This window comes from Astyanax mexicanus, chromosome 4, assembly GCF_023375975.1.
Source record: "Astyanax mexicanus isolate ESR-SI-001 chromosome 4, AstMex3_surface, whole genome shotgun sequence".
NCBI lineage: Eukaryota > Metazoa > Chordata > Actinopteri > Characiformes > Acestrorhamphidae > Astyanax > Astyanax mexicanus.
Window position 1 is genome coordinate 40176658 of NC_064411.1, and position 19684 is coordinate 40196341.

At 36.4% G+C, this 19684-nt stretch overlaps 1 protein-coding gene across 1 annotated transcript in view; it reads right to left on the bottom strand.

Moving 5' to 3' along the window:
- Positions 1 to 512: 512 nt before the first annotated feature.
- bmper (BMP binding endothelial regulator) overlaps positions 513 to 19684 on the bottom strand; it is a 31467-nt gene continuing 12295 nt past the window's right edge. The window contains exons 5-14 of the mRNA XM_022679105.2: positions 16807 to 16897; positions 16231 to 16313; positions 13278 to 13377; positions 12229 to 12473; positions 11151 to 11255; positions 7725 to 7770; positions 6404 to 6730; positions 4854 to 5190; positions 2867 to 2997; positions 513 to 1796 (exon numbers count right to left, since the gene is read on the bottom strand). Of these exons, the coding sequence (XP_022534826.1) occupies positions 1615 to 1796; positions 2867 to 2997; positions 4854 to 5190; positions 6404 to 6730; positions 7725 to 7770; positions 11151 to 11255; positions 12229 to 12473; positions 13278 to 13377; positions 16231 to 16313; positions 16807 to 16897 (1647 nt within the window). The 3' untranslated portion in view covers positions 513 to 1614. The remainder of the gene's footprint in view (positions 1797 to 2866; positions 2998 to 4853; positions 5191 to 6403; positions 6731 to 7724; positions 7771 to 11150; positions 11256 to 12228; positions 12474 to 13277; positions 13378 to 16230; positions 16314 to 16806; positions 16898 to 19684) is intronic.

Below are 19684 nucleotides of genomic sequence, written 5' to 3' on the forward strand. Positions count from 1 at the left end.
AATGTTTCATTTGTATTCAAGAAAATACTGATTTTAAAATAGAGTTAAGGAAAGTAACAATTTTATGATTGTTATTCATTAGATTTTTAAAATTGAAGATTTACATAAAACAAGCTATTACAATAGCAATTTGTAGTAGTGTTTAATTATGAAACATGAAACCTTTTTATGTAATGCTCAAATATAAATCTTCAAGATTTAGGTGTAATATCAGGCAGAAAATTACAAATATGCTGGCCTGTTAAGGGGTTAAACATTTTGAATTAAAAACAACAAGAAAATACGATCTGTTTAGTTATAAACACTCTGCGAGTTAAAATAGTTCCATTGCTGCTCTGTTTGTATCTGCCCTGTATGTGGTGGAGTAATACATGGAGAGCTTTGGTTACAGTACATTACCAGCTGATAATGGCACTTATAAAATGCCTCTTAGCCAATGACATTGCAGGGTCAGAACTAACTGTGGTATAACAGTGTATAATTCAAACAAAATGGGTGTTTGACAGCAGATGTTTAAAGTGAATACTTGTTTTATTGTTTATGCCATTAACATCTCATCATCAACAACATCATCATCATCAAGATAATCAGGTACCGTGTTAGTTGTTCCACATTTTAAATAAGGAAAGCCAATCTGAGGATTTGGCAATTTGATCTTTTTTGCCACCATAGGGGCAAACGCTAACCTTTTTTGCCCCTCTGTGCTGTTACAGAACCTGAATTTGAGTCCTTGGCCCTTGCCGCTCCTGCAGGGTGCTGTTCAGGCCTGAAGGCACTTGGTCCATCTTAGAATGAACTCGCCCAGAGAAACAGCAGCAGCACATAAAGAAATTAGCTCATTTCTTCGAGAGGATTAGGTGTTGCTGTTTATAAATAATTGCTTACCAGTCAAGTGAAAGTTGTGAAAGAAAATTCACCACACACACACACACAAACTCACACAGACAAACAGCCACACACACTCAAACACTCAAATGTGCAAATAAATGCACACAAACAAATACACAGTACATTTCCCTGTGAGCCAGGTCACATCTTGGTGCTCCTCTGTGGGCACAGCATAAACAAAATAAACAGCACAATCTAAACAACAAACAAATACATAAATAGTTCCCTTTACATCAACGTTAATAAAATTAGCTTCTTTGAATTCCAAGTTGGTCTACTGTTCCATGTTGGTTTTATATGCATCCCTTTATTGTCAGAGTTCAGTGTACGTTTGACATCTTCCCTGTAGTCTGAGGTTCTGTGTTGTCCAGAGGCCAGATACCACCACACGCCTCAATCCACACCAATAATGGCTCACGTGTGACTCATTATGCATGCATAGGCTAGCATAGGGGTCACGTGAGTTGTTCCACTTCCTCTGATGTGAGTATTCCTCTAAACAGAGTGCACAGAGGGTCCTACAGATGCTAGTGTGGACTGACACAGTGAAGGGAGGGCAAAGGCCAAAGTGAAGGTTTTCTGTACCACACCCTGATCAGACGCAGGGTTGGTAACATCAGGTCACACCTGGGAAGATACACAACACATCTGTCCTGAAGCATATCTGGTTCATCTCTCCAGTCTCAGGCATGGACATTCCCAGCATCCTCAGCAGGGTCACAAGGGTCACCGGCCAGGGCAGGAGGTGGGTTTGATGCAGCGACCCTGGAAGAGGACCAGGTTCGCCGGACAGTGGCAGCCAGCCACGCAGGGTTTGAGACATGGGCCGATCTCGTTCCAGTTATCACAGGTTTTGGTGCAACCGGGACCACAAGTGTCGTAGATGGCGCCGTGTTTACACTGGGTAGCTGGATGGAAAGACAGGTGAAGTAATAATAGATATTATTAATATTAATATTTTTTTTATTGGAATATTAAGTACTGTGCAAATAAAGTAAAATGGATCAGTTAATTTAACCCTCCTATAATGTTCATTTATCAGAAACAGTAGTGGTGTTTCTGTGTCATATTGACCCATCACATGTTTAATTATCCAAAAGTAAATATCAGAAAAAAATTCTAACAAGCATTGTGAATATTTAATTACTAACTCCATTGCTAATTATTATCAATATGATTAATATTTAGTGCAATAGTGTTTCTTACCTCTAACAGGTAATAGTTCAATTAGGATAATTCACTCGTTTTTAATACAAAAAAATGTTTAACCTTTTTTAAATGTTTCCCTACTTTATTACTGTTAAAAAGACCAACATATAAAACAGTAGTTTTACATAACACTGAAACATATCATTGCAATTTAGTTTTAGTTTTTGTTTTTGCAGGGGGTGGTTGCAAAAATGTGAGATGAACCATTTTCATATTATATGTTGATTACACTAATTACGGCAAGCAGAAGTTTTATACTTTTTTATAATTAAACTATTTTTTTTTCTTCAAACTTCAAGACGGGTCAATTTGACTCATAACATAACAGGAGGGTTAAACACCAGTTGTGTCTTTAATTAAAAATACTTTAATAAACATAAATATTAATAAATATTTCCCAAGAAATTCTGCATCTTATTTTCAGTGTTTCTATTACATTTCTATGACATGTTTGACTCTTGGGCTTCCCTCCCCAACTCTTTTTTAACCCACTGCTGTAAATAAAAATCATACTCTAAGCACCCATTTATGAACAGCTATACACATGCATTTATTGACAAGCTGAGCGATTAATTTTTATGTGGTACATTAAATATATTTACTTTATTATAATGTTATATTGTACTGTACAAGCACTAAAAAAAACACACTTAGTGCCACAAACAAATCCCAAACTACTGCTTAGTTTCCTTAGGTGCCTAAAAAAAATTAATACAAAAAATACATGAATAATCTGTACAAAATAAAATTGTGATCACTTGATACTTACTCATACAAGACTGTTCTGGTTTCCAGAGAACAGGTGCTCCTTCCCTCTCACAGGCCCGACTGTAAGCAATGAAGGACTCGCAGTAGCAGTTCTTATGGACTGGGCACTCACACATGTCTGTCACACATGACCTGCACACAGTGATGATTTGATTACTAATGGAGCTCGAAAATGGGCAGGTCATTAATTGCATTTTATTCACTATATATGTATATATAGGACACCTTCTCTTTAATTTTTTCATACATTGTAAATCCAGATTATAAAGGAACACAAAAAATCATGTAGTAACTTAAAAGTGTCAAACCAAAATACGCTGTGAAGCATTTAGATGGGTTCTTATATGGGATTCTGTTATGCATGGGGTTTCTGAAGCTGGTAACTCTTGGTCTTCCTTTCCTGAGGCTGTCCTGATGAGAACCCGTTTCATCACAATATTTTTGATTGGCTTTGCGACTGCATTTGAAACTACTTTCAAAGTTTCAGAATTTTCTGATTAACTCATTTATTAAAGTCATTATTATATAGTAGGGTTAGAATATTTATCAAATAGGGCTATTCACTGCATACCAACTCTACCTCTTCACAACTGATGTTCTCAAACACATTAATGGGAAAATAAAATGAAGAAATTACCTGAAAAGCTGAACATTCTAGGTGACAGGATTGTACAGAATTATTATTGGATGAGGTTGCTTGTACTTTTGAACATACAGTACATACATACGCTTGTGCTCATTATTTATGGTATAAGAGCTCCATCTGGTGCTCACTGGTTGCAAGTGTATCCACACATTTTAGCACAGTGGTTTTCTCTCTGGAGAGCTCCAGCCAAAATACAACACACTCCATTCAGCCACTCTAGGATATCCAGTGATAGTAATATTATAGAATCTGGATTAAGTGGGGTTGTGTCTAAAGGTTGCAGATGTCCAGAAGAAGACTTGAATTCCATTTTTTAAGCAGATCAATCAGCACTAACTGACCACACATCATAGACTGTTTTTTTACACTGTTTGTCACTGAAACACTATAACACTGTTCAGAGAACTTTGCAATTACTCACTACTATACATGTTGAATTATGTTCAAATACACCTCTGGAAAAAAATAAGAGGTCATCTAAATGATGAGTTTCTTTGATTTTACCAAATGGAAAACCTCTGGAATTTAATCAAGAGGAAGATAGATGATCACAACCAAGGTGAAAAAACAGGGTTATTCCACCAAATATTGATCTCTTAAAACTTTATGAATATAAACTTTTAAGTTTTGCATTATTTGAGGTCTGAAAGCTCTACATCTTTTTTTATTTCAGACATTTCTCATTTTCTGCTAATAAATGCTCTAAATGACAATATTTTTATATGGAATTTGGAAGAAATATTGTCTGTAGTTTATAGAATAAAACAATAATGTACATTTTACTCAAATATAAACCTATAAATGGCAAAATCAGAGAAACTGATTCAGAAACTGAAGTGGCCTTAATTTCTTCCAGAGCTGTATATTACTTAAGATACATCTTCTGGAAGAGTTTCTAGCATATTTCCAACTTTGAATCATTATAAAATGTGTTCCAAAACATTTTTTTCTAAACAACAAAAGAAAAGACTATATGAAGATATACTTTTCACATAATCTGCACAAAAAAGCATCTGTCTAAATCTAATGTGCTGCATACACAAAAATGGAAAGAACAATACAGAATCTTCACACCAATGCTCCAAGATCTAGTATAAAGCTGTCCCTGGACAGTAGACACAGGTGATTTCAGAAGAAACAACTATTGAGCAGGTGACCAAATACTTTTCAACATACTATCCATACAGTTTGCAATTACATTACAACTACTGTAACGCTGCCGTTTTGGAGTGTCACTAAATACTCCATAATGCACAGTGTGACATATTTAGTACTTGGTCACTGTTGCACTCCTTGTTTATCATGAGTGTATATCATGTGAATAAAACAGAGGAATACTCACCTATAAAAATTGGCGAAGTCCACCACTGGGTGGCACTTTTGGAACTCCCAGGACTTGAGTTTGTGGCAGGAGCGGTGGGCTCGGAGCTTCACTTTGACAGATGCAGGGCAAAGGTAGGATACAGGTCTGCGGGCTGGCTGCTCACACACCTCGTTACCCTCTACTCGCCAAGACTCAGCAAACTCGTCCACATCAAACTTAAACTGCCCGTCGCCACCCATGGTATCGTCCCGCTTATGCCCGTTGTAGTTTCCACAGAGGCCACAGAGCCGGCCCTTTAGGTGGGGTGCAGCCACAACTTCCACCAGACTGTCCCCATCCCACGTAATCTCCAGGCCTTAGAGACACAGACAGATTAGACGATAAAATGTTAAATATAGATTCACAAATACAGCACAGATTAAAACTGATTGGAGGGAATTAGGAGGAACAGTGAATAAAACTTTGTAACTTTAATTACGGTTGCTTCCACCTTCACCCTTTACTAAAATGTAAAATATTGAACCAAGTCACACCAACCTAAAATGCTAAAATATGATAGAGTAATTGATTTCAACGTGTTTTTTAATCAACTTAGATTAGCCAGAAGCTCGTATAACTTACATTTTTAGTTCCGCATCTTTAAGTTCTGATGTTTGCTCAACAATATACATAGAACTGAGACTCAAAAATGAGCCAAAATCGACTTGTTTTGTAAGATGTTTTGGTTACATATAATTTCCTGTCTCTTAAATAGCAGGCAGTTAGACAGCTGCACCTTCCTAGAGCCCTGTATCTGTTTTTAAGAAAGAAAGAAATGTAATTTTACAGTTAAAGAACTGTGTTTTCATGCAGTGCAACTTCACTGCTCTTGAGAGGCCCTACAGTCTAACTGCTGCATAGTAAGTGTAAAAAGTAGGGCTGCAACGATTAGTCAATATAATCAACAATGTAGATTATTTAAATTGGTTGACTACAAATTTGATTGTCATCTAATCGTTAATTTGTAACTGTACCACACTACACAAACTGCTGGGGACAAAAAGTGCAACGGGAGATGGGTAAATGACTCGTTTACACAGTTTACATTCAACTTAGTCTGTGTCTCCAAAAGTGCTCAAACACAACAGATTACATATTTACTCACTAAATATCAGTACTCTCCACGTTTAAACAACATCCAGACATTTAAATGGCTTTTAAATCTCATGTTCAGCTGTTTCTATCATTTTTAGAGATGAAGGACATGGCAGAAATAATGTCCTGACTGCTCGACTAATCGAAAAAATGATCATCAGATTAGTCGACTACCAATATAGTCACTAGTTTAAGCCCTGGTACAGAGATCATAAGTAAATCCCAGCAAGAGCTCAGCACTCCATTGTCAAAAGCATCCTACTATGGGGTGTTGGGGGAGGTACAGCTGTTGGTCATTTACAGTTTTAAGGCTCAGTTCAATATGAATTGTTGGCCAAACTAAAATGCAGCAGCAAAAAAAAAGAACTTTTGACTAAGCTAAGTCGAGTTAACCCCAAAAAAACCCTCTTTATTCAGAAACTCCTAATTCTCACCTGCAATGGTGGTGAGTTTGAGCAGGTATCCATCCAGGTCGATGTGGACGCCGGTACTGTGGAACGGCAGGGCGATGCGAGTGCCATTCTGCCGGACGGTCAGGTGTTGGTGCAGGCTAACGGTGAGGCCCGACATGCGCAGCTCCACTGACTTGGTCCAGGAGAAGGAGCGTGTGCGTCTCGCATCATTTTTCACCAGCACTGTAAAGCTGTCTGCTGCGGAGCAGTCTTTGGTCAGCACGTACTCGCATGTGCCCTGGAAGTTGAACGTGCGCCCGTCGAACGTGTTGTAGTGTGGGTCTCCAAAAACTGTGCACACGCCTGGTTCTGGGGGGAAAGAGAGAGGAAGCCACCATGGTGGTGAAATGTCAACTTCCTTTGTCAGCCCTTAGATGTTTTATTATCATGCCAATGGTGTACAAGGTGCTGATTGATATGAAGTTTTAGCAGCTTTACAGGAGGAAGGAAAACATATCTATTAACATTGAGTGGAAGTCAATTTAAAAAGACTGTTCAAAGCCATTTTAAGGCATTTCTGCTGGTCTATATGTCAAAAAGTAAAGATATTCAAACATTTTTTTGTGTACAATGACAAACAAATAGTATTCATTATCTATTATAATAAGCAAATATTTTTTCTAGTAAGTAGATTCCTTTGTATGTCCTCTGGTGTTTTAAAATAAGCAATCTTAGTGGATTAAAAGCTCAAACTTTTTCCAAGACATTTCTTACCATTTTTTTTAGTTAATTGATAAGAAAAAATATTTTTTTTTAAATTCAGATTTATAGGACAATTCAAGCAATCAACAGATTTTTTATGCCTGAAAAGACTACATTTCTTAATCTGAATTTCCAGGTTTTTCACTAGACTCAGATTTCCAATGTAATTCTAACACTTTTTTCATTTTCCAGAAGTTTTCATGCCAAGAAAAAAAAACTTTATGTAAACCATATCTAAATGTACAGATTTTCCATTTTTTTCGGGTATACTAATATTTCCAAGACAATTGAAGCGATTGTTTAATTTTTAATGAGTTTTCATGACTATAAAAAAGAAATCTTTTTTGAAATCTTATTTTCCAGTTCCGTTACACTTTATATTTCAAGCATATTTCAAGCAATTTTCTCAATTTCCAGGAGATTCTATGAGAACAAAATTCCAGAACCTGTGGCAACCCATGTATAAAAATGTTTTATGATTGTACAATTCCAGTTTGTGTCGAAATTATTTTCATATGTAATTGACATAAAGTAACATTTATCTACAGTGACAAGGACAGCAGAAGGTGAAGATGAACAAGGTGAAGATAAACTTACTCACTTTCAGTGCAAACAGGACAGCAGCCGGTCCGGTTCAGTATCTTATTCTGAGAGACAAATACACAAACACATAAATACAAAGTCAGTCAGAGGTAAACCCTGTGTCTGTTTCTGCTTTATTTCTTTATTCTAGTACAGCATAACACTTCCTTAACTGAAATGAGTAACAGTAATACACAGTGAGCTCCAATTCCACACGCTGATCCTGCTTACTGAGAAACATGGACATGCAGTTCACTAACTGCCATCTATTCTGCAGCAGAATATAATTATAATAATTAAACGCTGCAGATACAAAGCCAACGTTTCTCCATGTCTACGAGACGCCGACACGGGTAAGATAGGGTTAACCTGAGAGCCAAACACAGACAAACAGACATTGTGTCACTGAGTCGGCGGAAATGGAAGGGGGTAGACTGTTTCAAGTGCCATCAGAAGTACACATCAAAGCTCTCTTTCTGCCTCATCCACCTTGCACCCTCAGGGCAAAATAACCCCACCTCCTCCACCCCCCAACACATACCCACACACACAGACACATACCCACACACACACATAAGAAGCCATGCTCTTATCCAGAACCCCACTCTATTCACATCACACAAAGGCCTGCGGTTTGAGAGACTGGCTTCTCAAGTCTAAATATAGGGTGCTGTTTCTTCTCCTGTCAGTCAACAGGAGGTAAACTAGTCTAAAGTCAGCGTAAAGGCTCTTCCTGATGTCTGGCAGCCTCCCAAACTAGGAACAGGTGTACGCTGAGAAATCAGTGGTATGCTGAATGACCCTGTGAAGGTGTTTACTGTATATTAGCGATGGGAAATATGAGGTTTAAACAGCTTAAATACCCCCATTTTACCTTATTCGTTTTTTGATTTAAGAAAGATTGATGTAATCAGTATTGTTCACATTTCTCCAAAAAGCCTGTGTTGAATTCAATGCTTCAATCCTTACCACTGACAAACTAAAGAGTTACTTACATATTATGTGGACTAGTGATGGGACGATACACTTTTTTCAGCTCCGATCCGATACCGATATAAAACTGATATAAGATTGCCGATACCGATACAAATACCGATACTTTTAGTTTATTAATAGTACTATGATTAAGGTTAAATAATGAGGCTGAAACAGACCACACAGCCCTTTTAAGAGTATCCACAGGTGTATTTAATGTAAATGCATTCAAAAGTCATTTATTTGACACACTTCATATGCAATTACACAATAGTTTCCTTTCAAATAAAATGTTTGAATTTGTATTAAATATAAAAAAAGTAAAATATTAAATACGTTAAATATTAAATTCAGGGCATTTTTTGCAACGGTTGTGCAGGAGACTTTTATTTTGACAGGTAGCGTAGAGGATTAGCTGCAATAGCTAACGGCTAACTGGCGATGCTAACTGTATTTCCGAGCTAAATTAATCACTGTTTTTTAATAACAGATTGATTTCTTAGTGCTGGTTAGGGTTGGTAGGATCTGTGGTTTGATATCAGATGTGGATTATGGCTGTAGTTCACTTAAGATAGTTATTTATTACATTCACAATGCTGGAATGATTTTGCTAGCTAGGCTAACAGACTGCAGATCTTAATGGAGATGGCTAACGGCTAAGTGGCAATGCTAACTGTATTTCCGAACTAAATTAATGACTGTTTTTTAATAACAGATGGGTGTGTTTGTGCTGGTTAGTGTTTGTAGATGCTGTGGTTTTATAGGATACGTGGATTATGAATATAGTTTACTCCAGTCTGTAGTTCATACCTTCACAACACCGGAATGCAGCTGCTGTCAGTTAAGTGCTAGCTAGGCTAACAGACTGCTGGTGTTAATCTGTTTACCTCTCAGACGCTGACTTTACGTGTACCGTTCTGCTGTACAGCGTTTCCAAAGTGAAAACTCTCCAGATAATGGACTTTTTTGTAGATAAACACCTAAAGTTACTCAGTCAGCCACAGACTGAAGCTGCTGGGGTTTCAGGGTAAACTGTTAAACTGGAATCCTGATCAGGGATGCGTTTTGTGTTAACGTTATGGCGGGTTTATTGTTCAGCTCAAGCTTTGGACTGGAATATGGATCGGTAAGTGGATCGGTAAGTGGATCGGCAGCGCCCGCCCGATATCCGATTCGTCGGATTACGTCAATATCGGCCCCGATACCGATATTGTATTGGATCGGTCCCATCTCTAATGTGGACTGCACAATACAGGGCATCCAATATGAACAAAGATAATATACATGTCCTTCTGAGACACAGCATTTCATTTTTGTCCACAGTAATTGACATAAATATGTGACTTTTTAATTTTTTTGAGCGCCATTTATGCTGTCTGTTTGAATCAGCTTTTAAATTTTAAACGAATAAGAGGTGATCAGTTTACTAAAATTTTAGAAATGTACAGTAATTTTAACCCTTTCAAACCCCATATTTAATACAGTCTCTTCTGTAGTGGACATGAAACTTACTGCCTTCCATTTTTTAACCATTTTCACAATGTAGGAAGCAGAGGCCTGAGTACAGCTAAAATAATCTTATTCAGAATTGTGGAAAGGGAGTCTTAGACTTAGACATGTCAGGAGAAGAAGTGGACATAAGACAGACATTAGAGCAGGAAGCTAAAGGCTCAGGAGGATATATCTTAAAGGCACAGTAACATAAAAGAGATTATTAAAGTCTAAGTTGAAGTCTATTGCTGGCACATACAGTACACAAAAAAAAAAAGCAACTGGCCATTAAGTATTATGTAAAAGCCTAAAATAAGTGTGAAACACAATTTAAACTATTATGTATTGTCTTTTTCATATTAAAATAATAATAATAATTTCCTACTGCTTGCATGAGAAAATCCATCAGACCAAGTAGTAGAATTCCTTTTAGCTTAGATAAATTACAGCCAAAATGACAGTTAATCACCACAGAGAGGACGTCTATGAGTGCCACACAGGTGGATATTTCAAATGCTGGTTAGTCACAGACCATAATTCTGCTGAAGCTGAAGTGAAGGGAACGGAACAGCTGGTTCAGGGTTAGAGGTAAGAGGTAAAGATGCTAAAGTGAAGAATCAGGTTTCAGGGCTGCATGATACGGGTATCATATTGTGATCGTATTTCCGCATTGTGATTTTAGAATGAGTTGGGATACGACAAAGAACCTAGGTGTGGAGTTTCTATGGAATATGGTCAAAGAGGGGATTAAAGTCATTATCAAACTTTGTGAATGCTGCAAGGATCATCTTTGGTACTGGAGGGCACCTGGATTACCCGAGACAGCAGAGGGGATTTCTGTGATTTATGGTTTCTAACAGCTATTCCTATATAGGGCTGTTTTGTAATATATTGGTATTTCTTATTATCATATGTATTCTATGAACAGAATTATGGGACTAATGGTGGGGTAAAGCACTGAGACACTACTGTTGCTCACCGGGGGGCAGCTGGTGACTGGCACACACTGCTTGGGCTGACACTCAATGTTCCCCTTCACACAGGTGCATAATGTGCAGTTAACAGATGACCACCTGTCGCCGTCCTACAGAGACAGAGAAATCCAATATTAATACAGTCCCAGTCATTCGTTTTGGTGGTTTTGCTGCATGTGTCATCCATCCATCCATCCGTCCGTCCACCCACATTCAACCATTCATCCCAGCTAATCCACTTTTCTGAATGTCTATATTCACATACTCATCCATTCAGGCATCAGATATTCATTTACATAGGAATTATTCCTATACTCATCTTTCTCCGCCTTTTGTCAATGTTTTGGGCGTTATCCATTAATATAATCAAACCATTAACATCATTATCCCCTTAACAGGCCAGGATTTTTTCCATTTTCTGCCTGACATTACAACACTAAATCTTGAAGATTTCTATTCTAACATTACATCAAAAGCTTTCATGTTTGATAAGGAACGTTACTGAAAATCATAATTGTAATTGTAGTAGAGAGTATAGAAAAATAGTCAATAAAATCTGCAACTGTCAAAAATATAATGAATAAAAGCATAAAAAATTGTCTCTTTTCTGAACCTCATTTTGAAATCAATTTTGAAATCCTGAATACAAATCAAACAGTTCATGGCCTCCAAACCTTTCAGTTTCATTATTTTTGTCTAGCTTTTAATTCTATTTTTAAACATGCAGAATTTGGGTTGATTTCTGTTACTGATCTGAAATTATTAAGTGGAGTAGAGTGAAAACAGGCAGCTTCTCCAAGTGTCTTGTAGGAGATTTTAAAGCCCTCAAATGTACTAATTTATTATTGCAAATTTATTTATTATTTTACTGCAGAGAATAAGGGTTTTGTATCACCTATACCTGTAGCCTCAATGCATGTTAATAGGTTAATTTCCTAATCCATCACTCTTATATCCGTTCTTCCACCAATCCAACCATTCATCCACCTCCTTATCCATTTAACTATTCATGCATGCATCTATTTAATCATTTAGCCATCCATCCAACGATCTATCAAATGTACTACTGCATCCGTATCTCACCCTGTAGATTTTGTTCTTCACTCTGCAGTACTTTACATCCTCCGTTTTCAGGTAGGACAGACACTCCGGACAGCAGGTGCTCCCTTGGCAACTTCCAGTTGGGGAGCAGCGTTTCCTGCACATGACTGTGGAGTTCAGGCAGGTGCACATCGTGCAGTTATCAAAGCTAAAGGACGTGCCGTTCTCGTAGACCTCACTGTGGAACAAGCAGCTTCCAAATGAAAGGTCAAATACCTGCCTCTGACCTAGACAGGGCAGAAATAAATATATACATTTTGTAATTGAAAGTTACAATAGGTTTATTCTAGAGATAGGACTCTTATTTTGTCATTTTAAAATTCACAAAATGTTTTCTATAGATGTAGCTTTAGCTGTACAATAGTGAAGCAAATAAATATACAACATGATAAGTAAGTTCAGGTCTACAATATTCTGAATAGAAAATAAAATATAAATTTAAGAGTTTTAACAACCACAAGGCAAAAAATCTTGCATGGCATGCATTTTTTATTTCTCTTTGGGCTAACTGGAACCTGTTTAGTGTAACAACAAATAATTCTCTTTTTTCATTTTGTAGTAGTAAGAAAAATGAGGTCCACATATGAGGACTTTAGTTTTACATTTCGATAGAACACAATGAAGTTGCAATTAGTAATGATGTGCAAAATATTTATTTTGTGCCTGGACACAGCATCATATTTCCCCTTTGAGCAATATGGCTTATTTAAAGTGCTGCTTCAACAAGAATACAAAGTAAAAAAAAAAAAAAAAAAACATTTACTGTATTTACTGTTTATTTAAACTTCTGAACAAAATCGAATCTGTAGCGTGTTAAACTCCTCTGTCACAACCAGGCGACAGTAAAATGGCCTCATAAGAGGACGCCAGGCCCTTGTAGCACAAAATGTAGTGGTGTGGTCTAGACAAGGTCCTAGGAGATTAAAATTGGACTATGCCTAATTGTTTAAAAAGGCATTTGTATGAATGGATAAAAAAAGGTTAAACATCATTCTGACATAAAGAAACATAAAGAAACACAGCTAACTTACCCTGACACCTGGGACAGCACTGGCCTAATGGAGTATGGCTCAGGTGAGCTGGACAAGAGAGAACAGGACAAACTTCCCTGTGACACATCGTCCGGCCTCCCTAACAAAAACAAACCCCCACACACACAGAAACAAAGATGAATGAGGTCTACCATGTTGAAGATAATTAGCATGCCCGGTTTAGTGTGGGATCCAGACTGCTCTGGCTGATTTACTGGTCTCAGGCATGCTCGTAACTAATGATAACAGCAGTCATGATGGCACAGAGGGCACCATTCATCAGAGACAGGAGTGTCATAGAGGACAGGATCACATATTCACATGAAGCTTTTAGTTAAGAGCAGAGAGTACTGTGCAAAAATGATAATTAGAGTTGATAAGCTCCTAATCTGGGCAGTAGGGGTTTATTTGCTCAGTAAAAGACTAAAATTAGAACAGATAAAAATACACTACCTGGACTACAAAATTATTGGGTCACCTGCTGATTATTATTTTTTTAAACAAGGGAATTAAAAGGATCTTATCCTGTTTTTCCTGGAGTAACTGTCTGTACTGTCTCTATTTCTAATAGAATCTGGAACATTGATGCGAGGGTCTTGTAGCATTTAGCAATAAAAATAAAATCAGGACATCATCCTTAACTTCCCTACTCATCCTAGACATATTGGATGGAGCTTTATCATTCCAGTGAACACTGGAGGTTCCATTACTCCACAGTTGTTCCACTCAATGCTCCAAGGTTTTATACCCCTCTAGCCCACGCCTGACAGTTAGCATAGATTACGTATGGTTCCAAAAGACTAAGGTTTATCAGGTCCAGACAGTCCTATTCTATTGGAAATACTTTTTTTCTGCAACTTGAATAGCTAAATGCATTTAATAATAAGGGGATCCATATAACCGACATATAATGTAACATCAATATAATTCCCATACAAAAATTACTGGTTTATCTCCAACACTAGTGTAGTGTTTTTATAGTTAGTATTTTTATATTGACACCTGGATTGATAAATTAGTGGTTAATGATGTTAAATCAGGTGAGTTTGTGATGGAAATAAACAAGTCCATGTGCTGGATGGAAGCATCCAGGAGAAATCTAAAACCAAGCTTAAAAAACACTTTTGTGGATAAATTATTGTTACTGTTTACTGTATTCATGTTTAGATGTATCTGTTCTAATGTGATTGGCAGTTTTTACAGTAAAACTCTTTTCATTGCTGAGATACATGGCTTCAAATTAAGTTATTTGGTGCCTACAACATCTGCACTGTACTGTATAAATCGTCGCTGTCCAATGAAAAACAAGTCTCTTTTTTTCAGATTTTTAGTTTACTAGCTACATAATTTGAACGGTCTTTTACATTTTTTTTTACTGTCTTTCAAAATTTCTCAAAGAACAGACCAATAGAAAACTTCTAAAATTACCTGAATAAACTTTTTTACATTAACTTCCATTTAAAGTTCAGAAAGTTTTACGTCTCTCCTCTTCATTGGACAGCAACAATATACAGCTTAATATTTCATGTAGGACTATTCTATTGGTGAAAATATATATCTGCAAAAAATATACGTACAGTGGAGGATTACCATTATATATCTAAACACACATATAGGTAAACCGCATACAGGACACATGTATCACTCCATGTTCGGACACTTCATTAAAAGCAATTGTAGTTATTAATGTGTAATGCTGCCAAGTACGCCCTTCACCATCGCATTGTGTGAGATAGTGGATATGATCTGTGAAGGAATGTTGGAGCTGGAGGTGGGCCGGGTGACTCATATGAACCCGTGTGTAGGGTTATAACACTGGCTTTATTAAAATGACCAAACAAAGCCATGGCAAATATAAACCAAAGTCTCCAGAGAGCAGCAACCAAAATCCAAAATAAGCCCTCTGTTTGGACGGCCTTCAACAGCCCTAACATAGTCCCAACAGACACACGCACACACACACTTACGCATGAGCCCTTTTTAACCACTAGTTCTCTAATTGACTGGGAAGTGCAGTAAAGGCCTTAATGTGTTTATCTGCAGAGTTTATTTATTGTTAAAAGGTGGTGAGACAAGCCCAGTGGCTCCCCAGAGAGTCAAAGACAAACCCATTAACTTCAGAGTCGCACAGCTCAGCCAGCCACCACAAGAAGAGAAACTCATTCCGAACGACGTAAGACTGAGATCGAGCCAAGAGCTTTTTCCAAAAAAGGCACATCAGAGGACCACTGCATCACTGAGACACCACAGCGATTGAGGATAAAGAATGTGTGTGATCTAATAGACTTATTTCTGCCATTTCTGATATTAATGACATTGTGTGCTTTATTATATCAAGCATAATTACATAATTGCAATTACATTAAATTTAACTGTATGTAATTACAGTTAGTTTCATTTAAAATTCCAATTAAATTATATAAATTGTATTTCTGACACTTTACTCTTTGTTTTAATGTCAAGCAATAGCAAAAAAGTAGCAAAATGTTTAAAGTTTTTTTTTTCTTTTAGATGTTTCACAAAATGCAAATAATGATAAAATATCTCTTCTACTAATTACAAACATGAATGTGTTAAAAAAGAAAAAAGAAAAAGAAAGTTGTTCTGTGTGAGTTAACATTTCTAGTGCAGGCTAGAAAAAGTAAGTGGACCTCTGTTTTAATGACTTTACACTTCAGAACCTCATCCCAGCTATAAAGCACAGTGGTGGGAGCATCATGGCAGGCCAAGCTTCATATCACGGAAACTTTGCAGCAAAGTTTTACTATTAAATTGAAAAAAGAATGGATACATAAAAGGAAAATATTTGTTTACGTGTAGTTCAGACCTTAAGCCATATACTATACATATACATATGAATAATTAATTTACTTTTCTTGCAACTGTATAGACAGGGAACATTTATGTATCTTAAAAAATAATAGTATCAGATATGATCAGTGGAAGTACTCACAGTACACATGCATTTGATGCACGGTTTCCCCTCTGGGTGGAACTCCTCTCTCTCTTTATACAGACGCCCCTCAAAGATACAGCCTGAGCATGAAATGAAAGACATGAGTTAGAGGACAGGATAGAAAGACTTTATATTCTCTCTCTCTCTTTCAAATATATATATATACATGGTTATAGTTTATGGAGCATTTCACTCCCATTTTATCATGATTCATAGGAAAATGACCAAATGATGGGGGAGTAACTAGTGACGGCATGGCTCACTGTGATGAAGCTGTACAGATAGATCTTTTTTCCTATATATTCTATTGGTTTTAGTCTTCATCTAACATTAGAAACGTTTGCTTTGGCCTCATGCCTATGACCACAGCATACATGTGCCAAAATCCACAGTATAGCCTTATATACTATATAACATACCTTACAATAACATACACTTATCAAAACATTCACTAGAGTAAAGAAATACACACAATAAACTAGAAAATCTCAATATTGGACATGTGTAATTATGAATTCTAAAAAAAACTTGTTACACATATACATGCACATACACTTGCACACACTCTCACACCTGGACATGATGGGCAACATTTCTTGGGGTGGATCTTGGGATTCTTGCAGGGAACCATGCACTGCATTTCTGCCTCAGTGATTACACCTTCCTGTCCCAAACACAAAAAAATAATTACAATCTTAGCCATAGATTACAGACATAGCCACTATAACTCATACTATAAATTTATGAATCTTATATGTCCTCAAGTAAAGATTGTGGAAACTGTACTAAAATAAAACTGGTTTTATACTCCCCTTTTTCTAATTTTGCTTATTGCCACTGTCAAAAAAAACAAGGTATACTAGGTACACTCAGATTAAATGTAAAGCTAAGGGTATGTAAAAGTTAATGAAACATCCCAGGTCATTTTATCCCATTTCATTATGCTTAAAGGATGCTTAAAGTGACTGGTAAGGCTCAGTTGTTGTTTGAGAAAAATATATAATACAACTTGGAGACAGGAAAGCTTTACTTATATATTACTATATAAAATCTTCTTAACTTTTAATAGAAAGTCAATGTAAAAAAATATTTCAGGTAATTGTAGAGAATTTCTATTTGTCCATTCAACCAAAAATCTTGACACAGTGTAAAGGACAGTTTGTGTTTTCAAATTATGTAGTAAAGTAAAAATCTATCTAAATGGAGATTCTTGTTTTTTATTAAACAGCGATAATATGAACCAGTGTTTCTCAATCCTGTTGTTTCTGTACATTTTTAAGACTTCCCTGTTTTAACACACCCTTGCGACTCTGAAAGGACTTGATATTTAGCAGATTAGTGTGTTGAGAGCAAGAAAAACACCAAATATACTAAAAAACAATGAAGTTTTAATCAGAGTGTTGAACCCCCTAATGCATAAATCTGAATTTTAAGTGATCCTATCAGAACTGACTGTTCTCTTATGCACATAACTGCACACAGGCTGAGTAAGTGAGGCGTCTTGCCCACAACTTATTGACACTCATGCCACAGCTGAGCATATTAAATCTTGGCCTGAGGTCTTCTCCTTTGGTTTGGACTCCTTAAGCTTTTGGAATCTACTCGGAATTATGCCCACACACCTGTGTTCTCCCCAATGGCCAGTACTTTTCTGTGGCTGTGATGCAAGAAATAAGACAGAGCTCTGTGTGTGTGTGTGTGTGTGTGCATTTGGAAAACTGGAACCCAGATGTGCAGATGGAACTGCCAAGTTCACCTGTTTACCCTCTACAAGGCAATAAGCTGTAAATCTGTCCACAGTCACTCCCTCTCCACTTAGCTAAGAGAAGGTCACTGAGTGGGATACTGAGGAGGTAATTCAAGGTCAACCTGCATTCATGTCTTACTGCAATTGCTAAAATTATGTTAATTAAACTGAATTAAATCAACATTATGTAGCAGTTTTGTTTTAAAATAACATCTTCAAAATCTCAGCTGAAAACAGGAAAAATTGTCTCTCTATTTACTCTGGGTTTACTCTGAGAACTGTGTAACACAGCATAATCTGAATCTGAGTTGTATTGAATAATGTAATATTACACAGCAGCATTTTTGTGAATGATACACTTGTACCAGCACAACTATAGTTGGGCAATATAACGTAATTATAACATATATATTCAAAACTACCCTATGTAAGATATTAAAAATACGAAATGGTTTGTTTCTGAATGGATTAAATGCAGCATTTTACAGCCAAATCCATGAGTTCCATGGGTGCAACTGATTTCGTGTTTTTTTTTTTTTTTTTTTTTTTTTTTTTATAACGTGGACAAATACAAATAAATAAATACAGATATTTTGTTAAGTTTATCATTGTATTATTAGGGCTGGGCAAAAGTCTCCAAAACATCAACTTTACAGGACAGAGAAAAAACTTTGTAAACTTTCAATGGAAGTCAATGTAAAAAGAGTTTATTTCAGGTCATTTTGAAGAGTTTCTATTGGTCCGTTCATCAAGAAATGTTGGCACAGTCTAAGGGACAGTTTGGTTGTTCAAATTATGTAGTAAACTAAAAATTGACAAAAATGGAGATAAGTGTTTTTTCATAGGACAGTGACGATATATATTATATAGCACGATCCTACATGAGCCTGTTCATGTTCTGTTTGAGTCTATAAACCATCATGATAAGCTCGAAACTGATTTAAATTTAAATGTCATTTATTTGTAGGTAGAGTGTTAAAACTGACCATTTTAACTACAATTCTGAGTTGTATAGGTGTAATTCCTGATTTCTGACCCTCAGGGTTTCCATTGTCTTGCTCTATTGTGATTATCATGCCATAGCTTTATATAAAATACAAATTTCATTAAAAAAACGTAGACCTATGCCACAGACCATTTTCTTGAGCCTGACCCAACAGGGCCTGAGGAAAGTTGTAGGAAATCTCAAGCTGGGCATTAAGATGGGGTCAGGCTTAGACAATCTAAACTCTACTTTTGACACACCAAATTAGTGCTGGACGATATGGCCAAAATTCATATCACGATATATTCCTTAATTTCGGTCGATACGATATAATTTCGATATCGATATAAATACTTAGAAGGCCACAGAAAACTGCGAAGAATCCCTGCAATGGAAATATGTACCTACTACTGTCTGAAAATTTAATTTAAGTCTTTGAAACCTCCTTTCACGAAAACATTATAATACTTAAGAAATAAAAAATAGTCAAGATAAATCAATGCTCAATTTTATTTGCATATAGCAAAATAAAAACATGACATCCCTGTCAAACATAAGCCTATATAACTATTACCAATAAAAATAACTTTAAATTAGGACAGAAGCAGAGCTTCTTATTCTTTTGTAAAAAAATTTAACAGATCAAAACAAAAGTGTTTCAACTAGGATAAAGAATAAAAGAAGCCTTTATATACATAAAAGCAACAAGATTTTCCCGT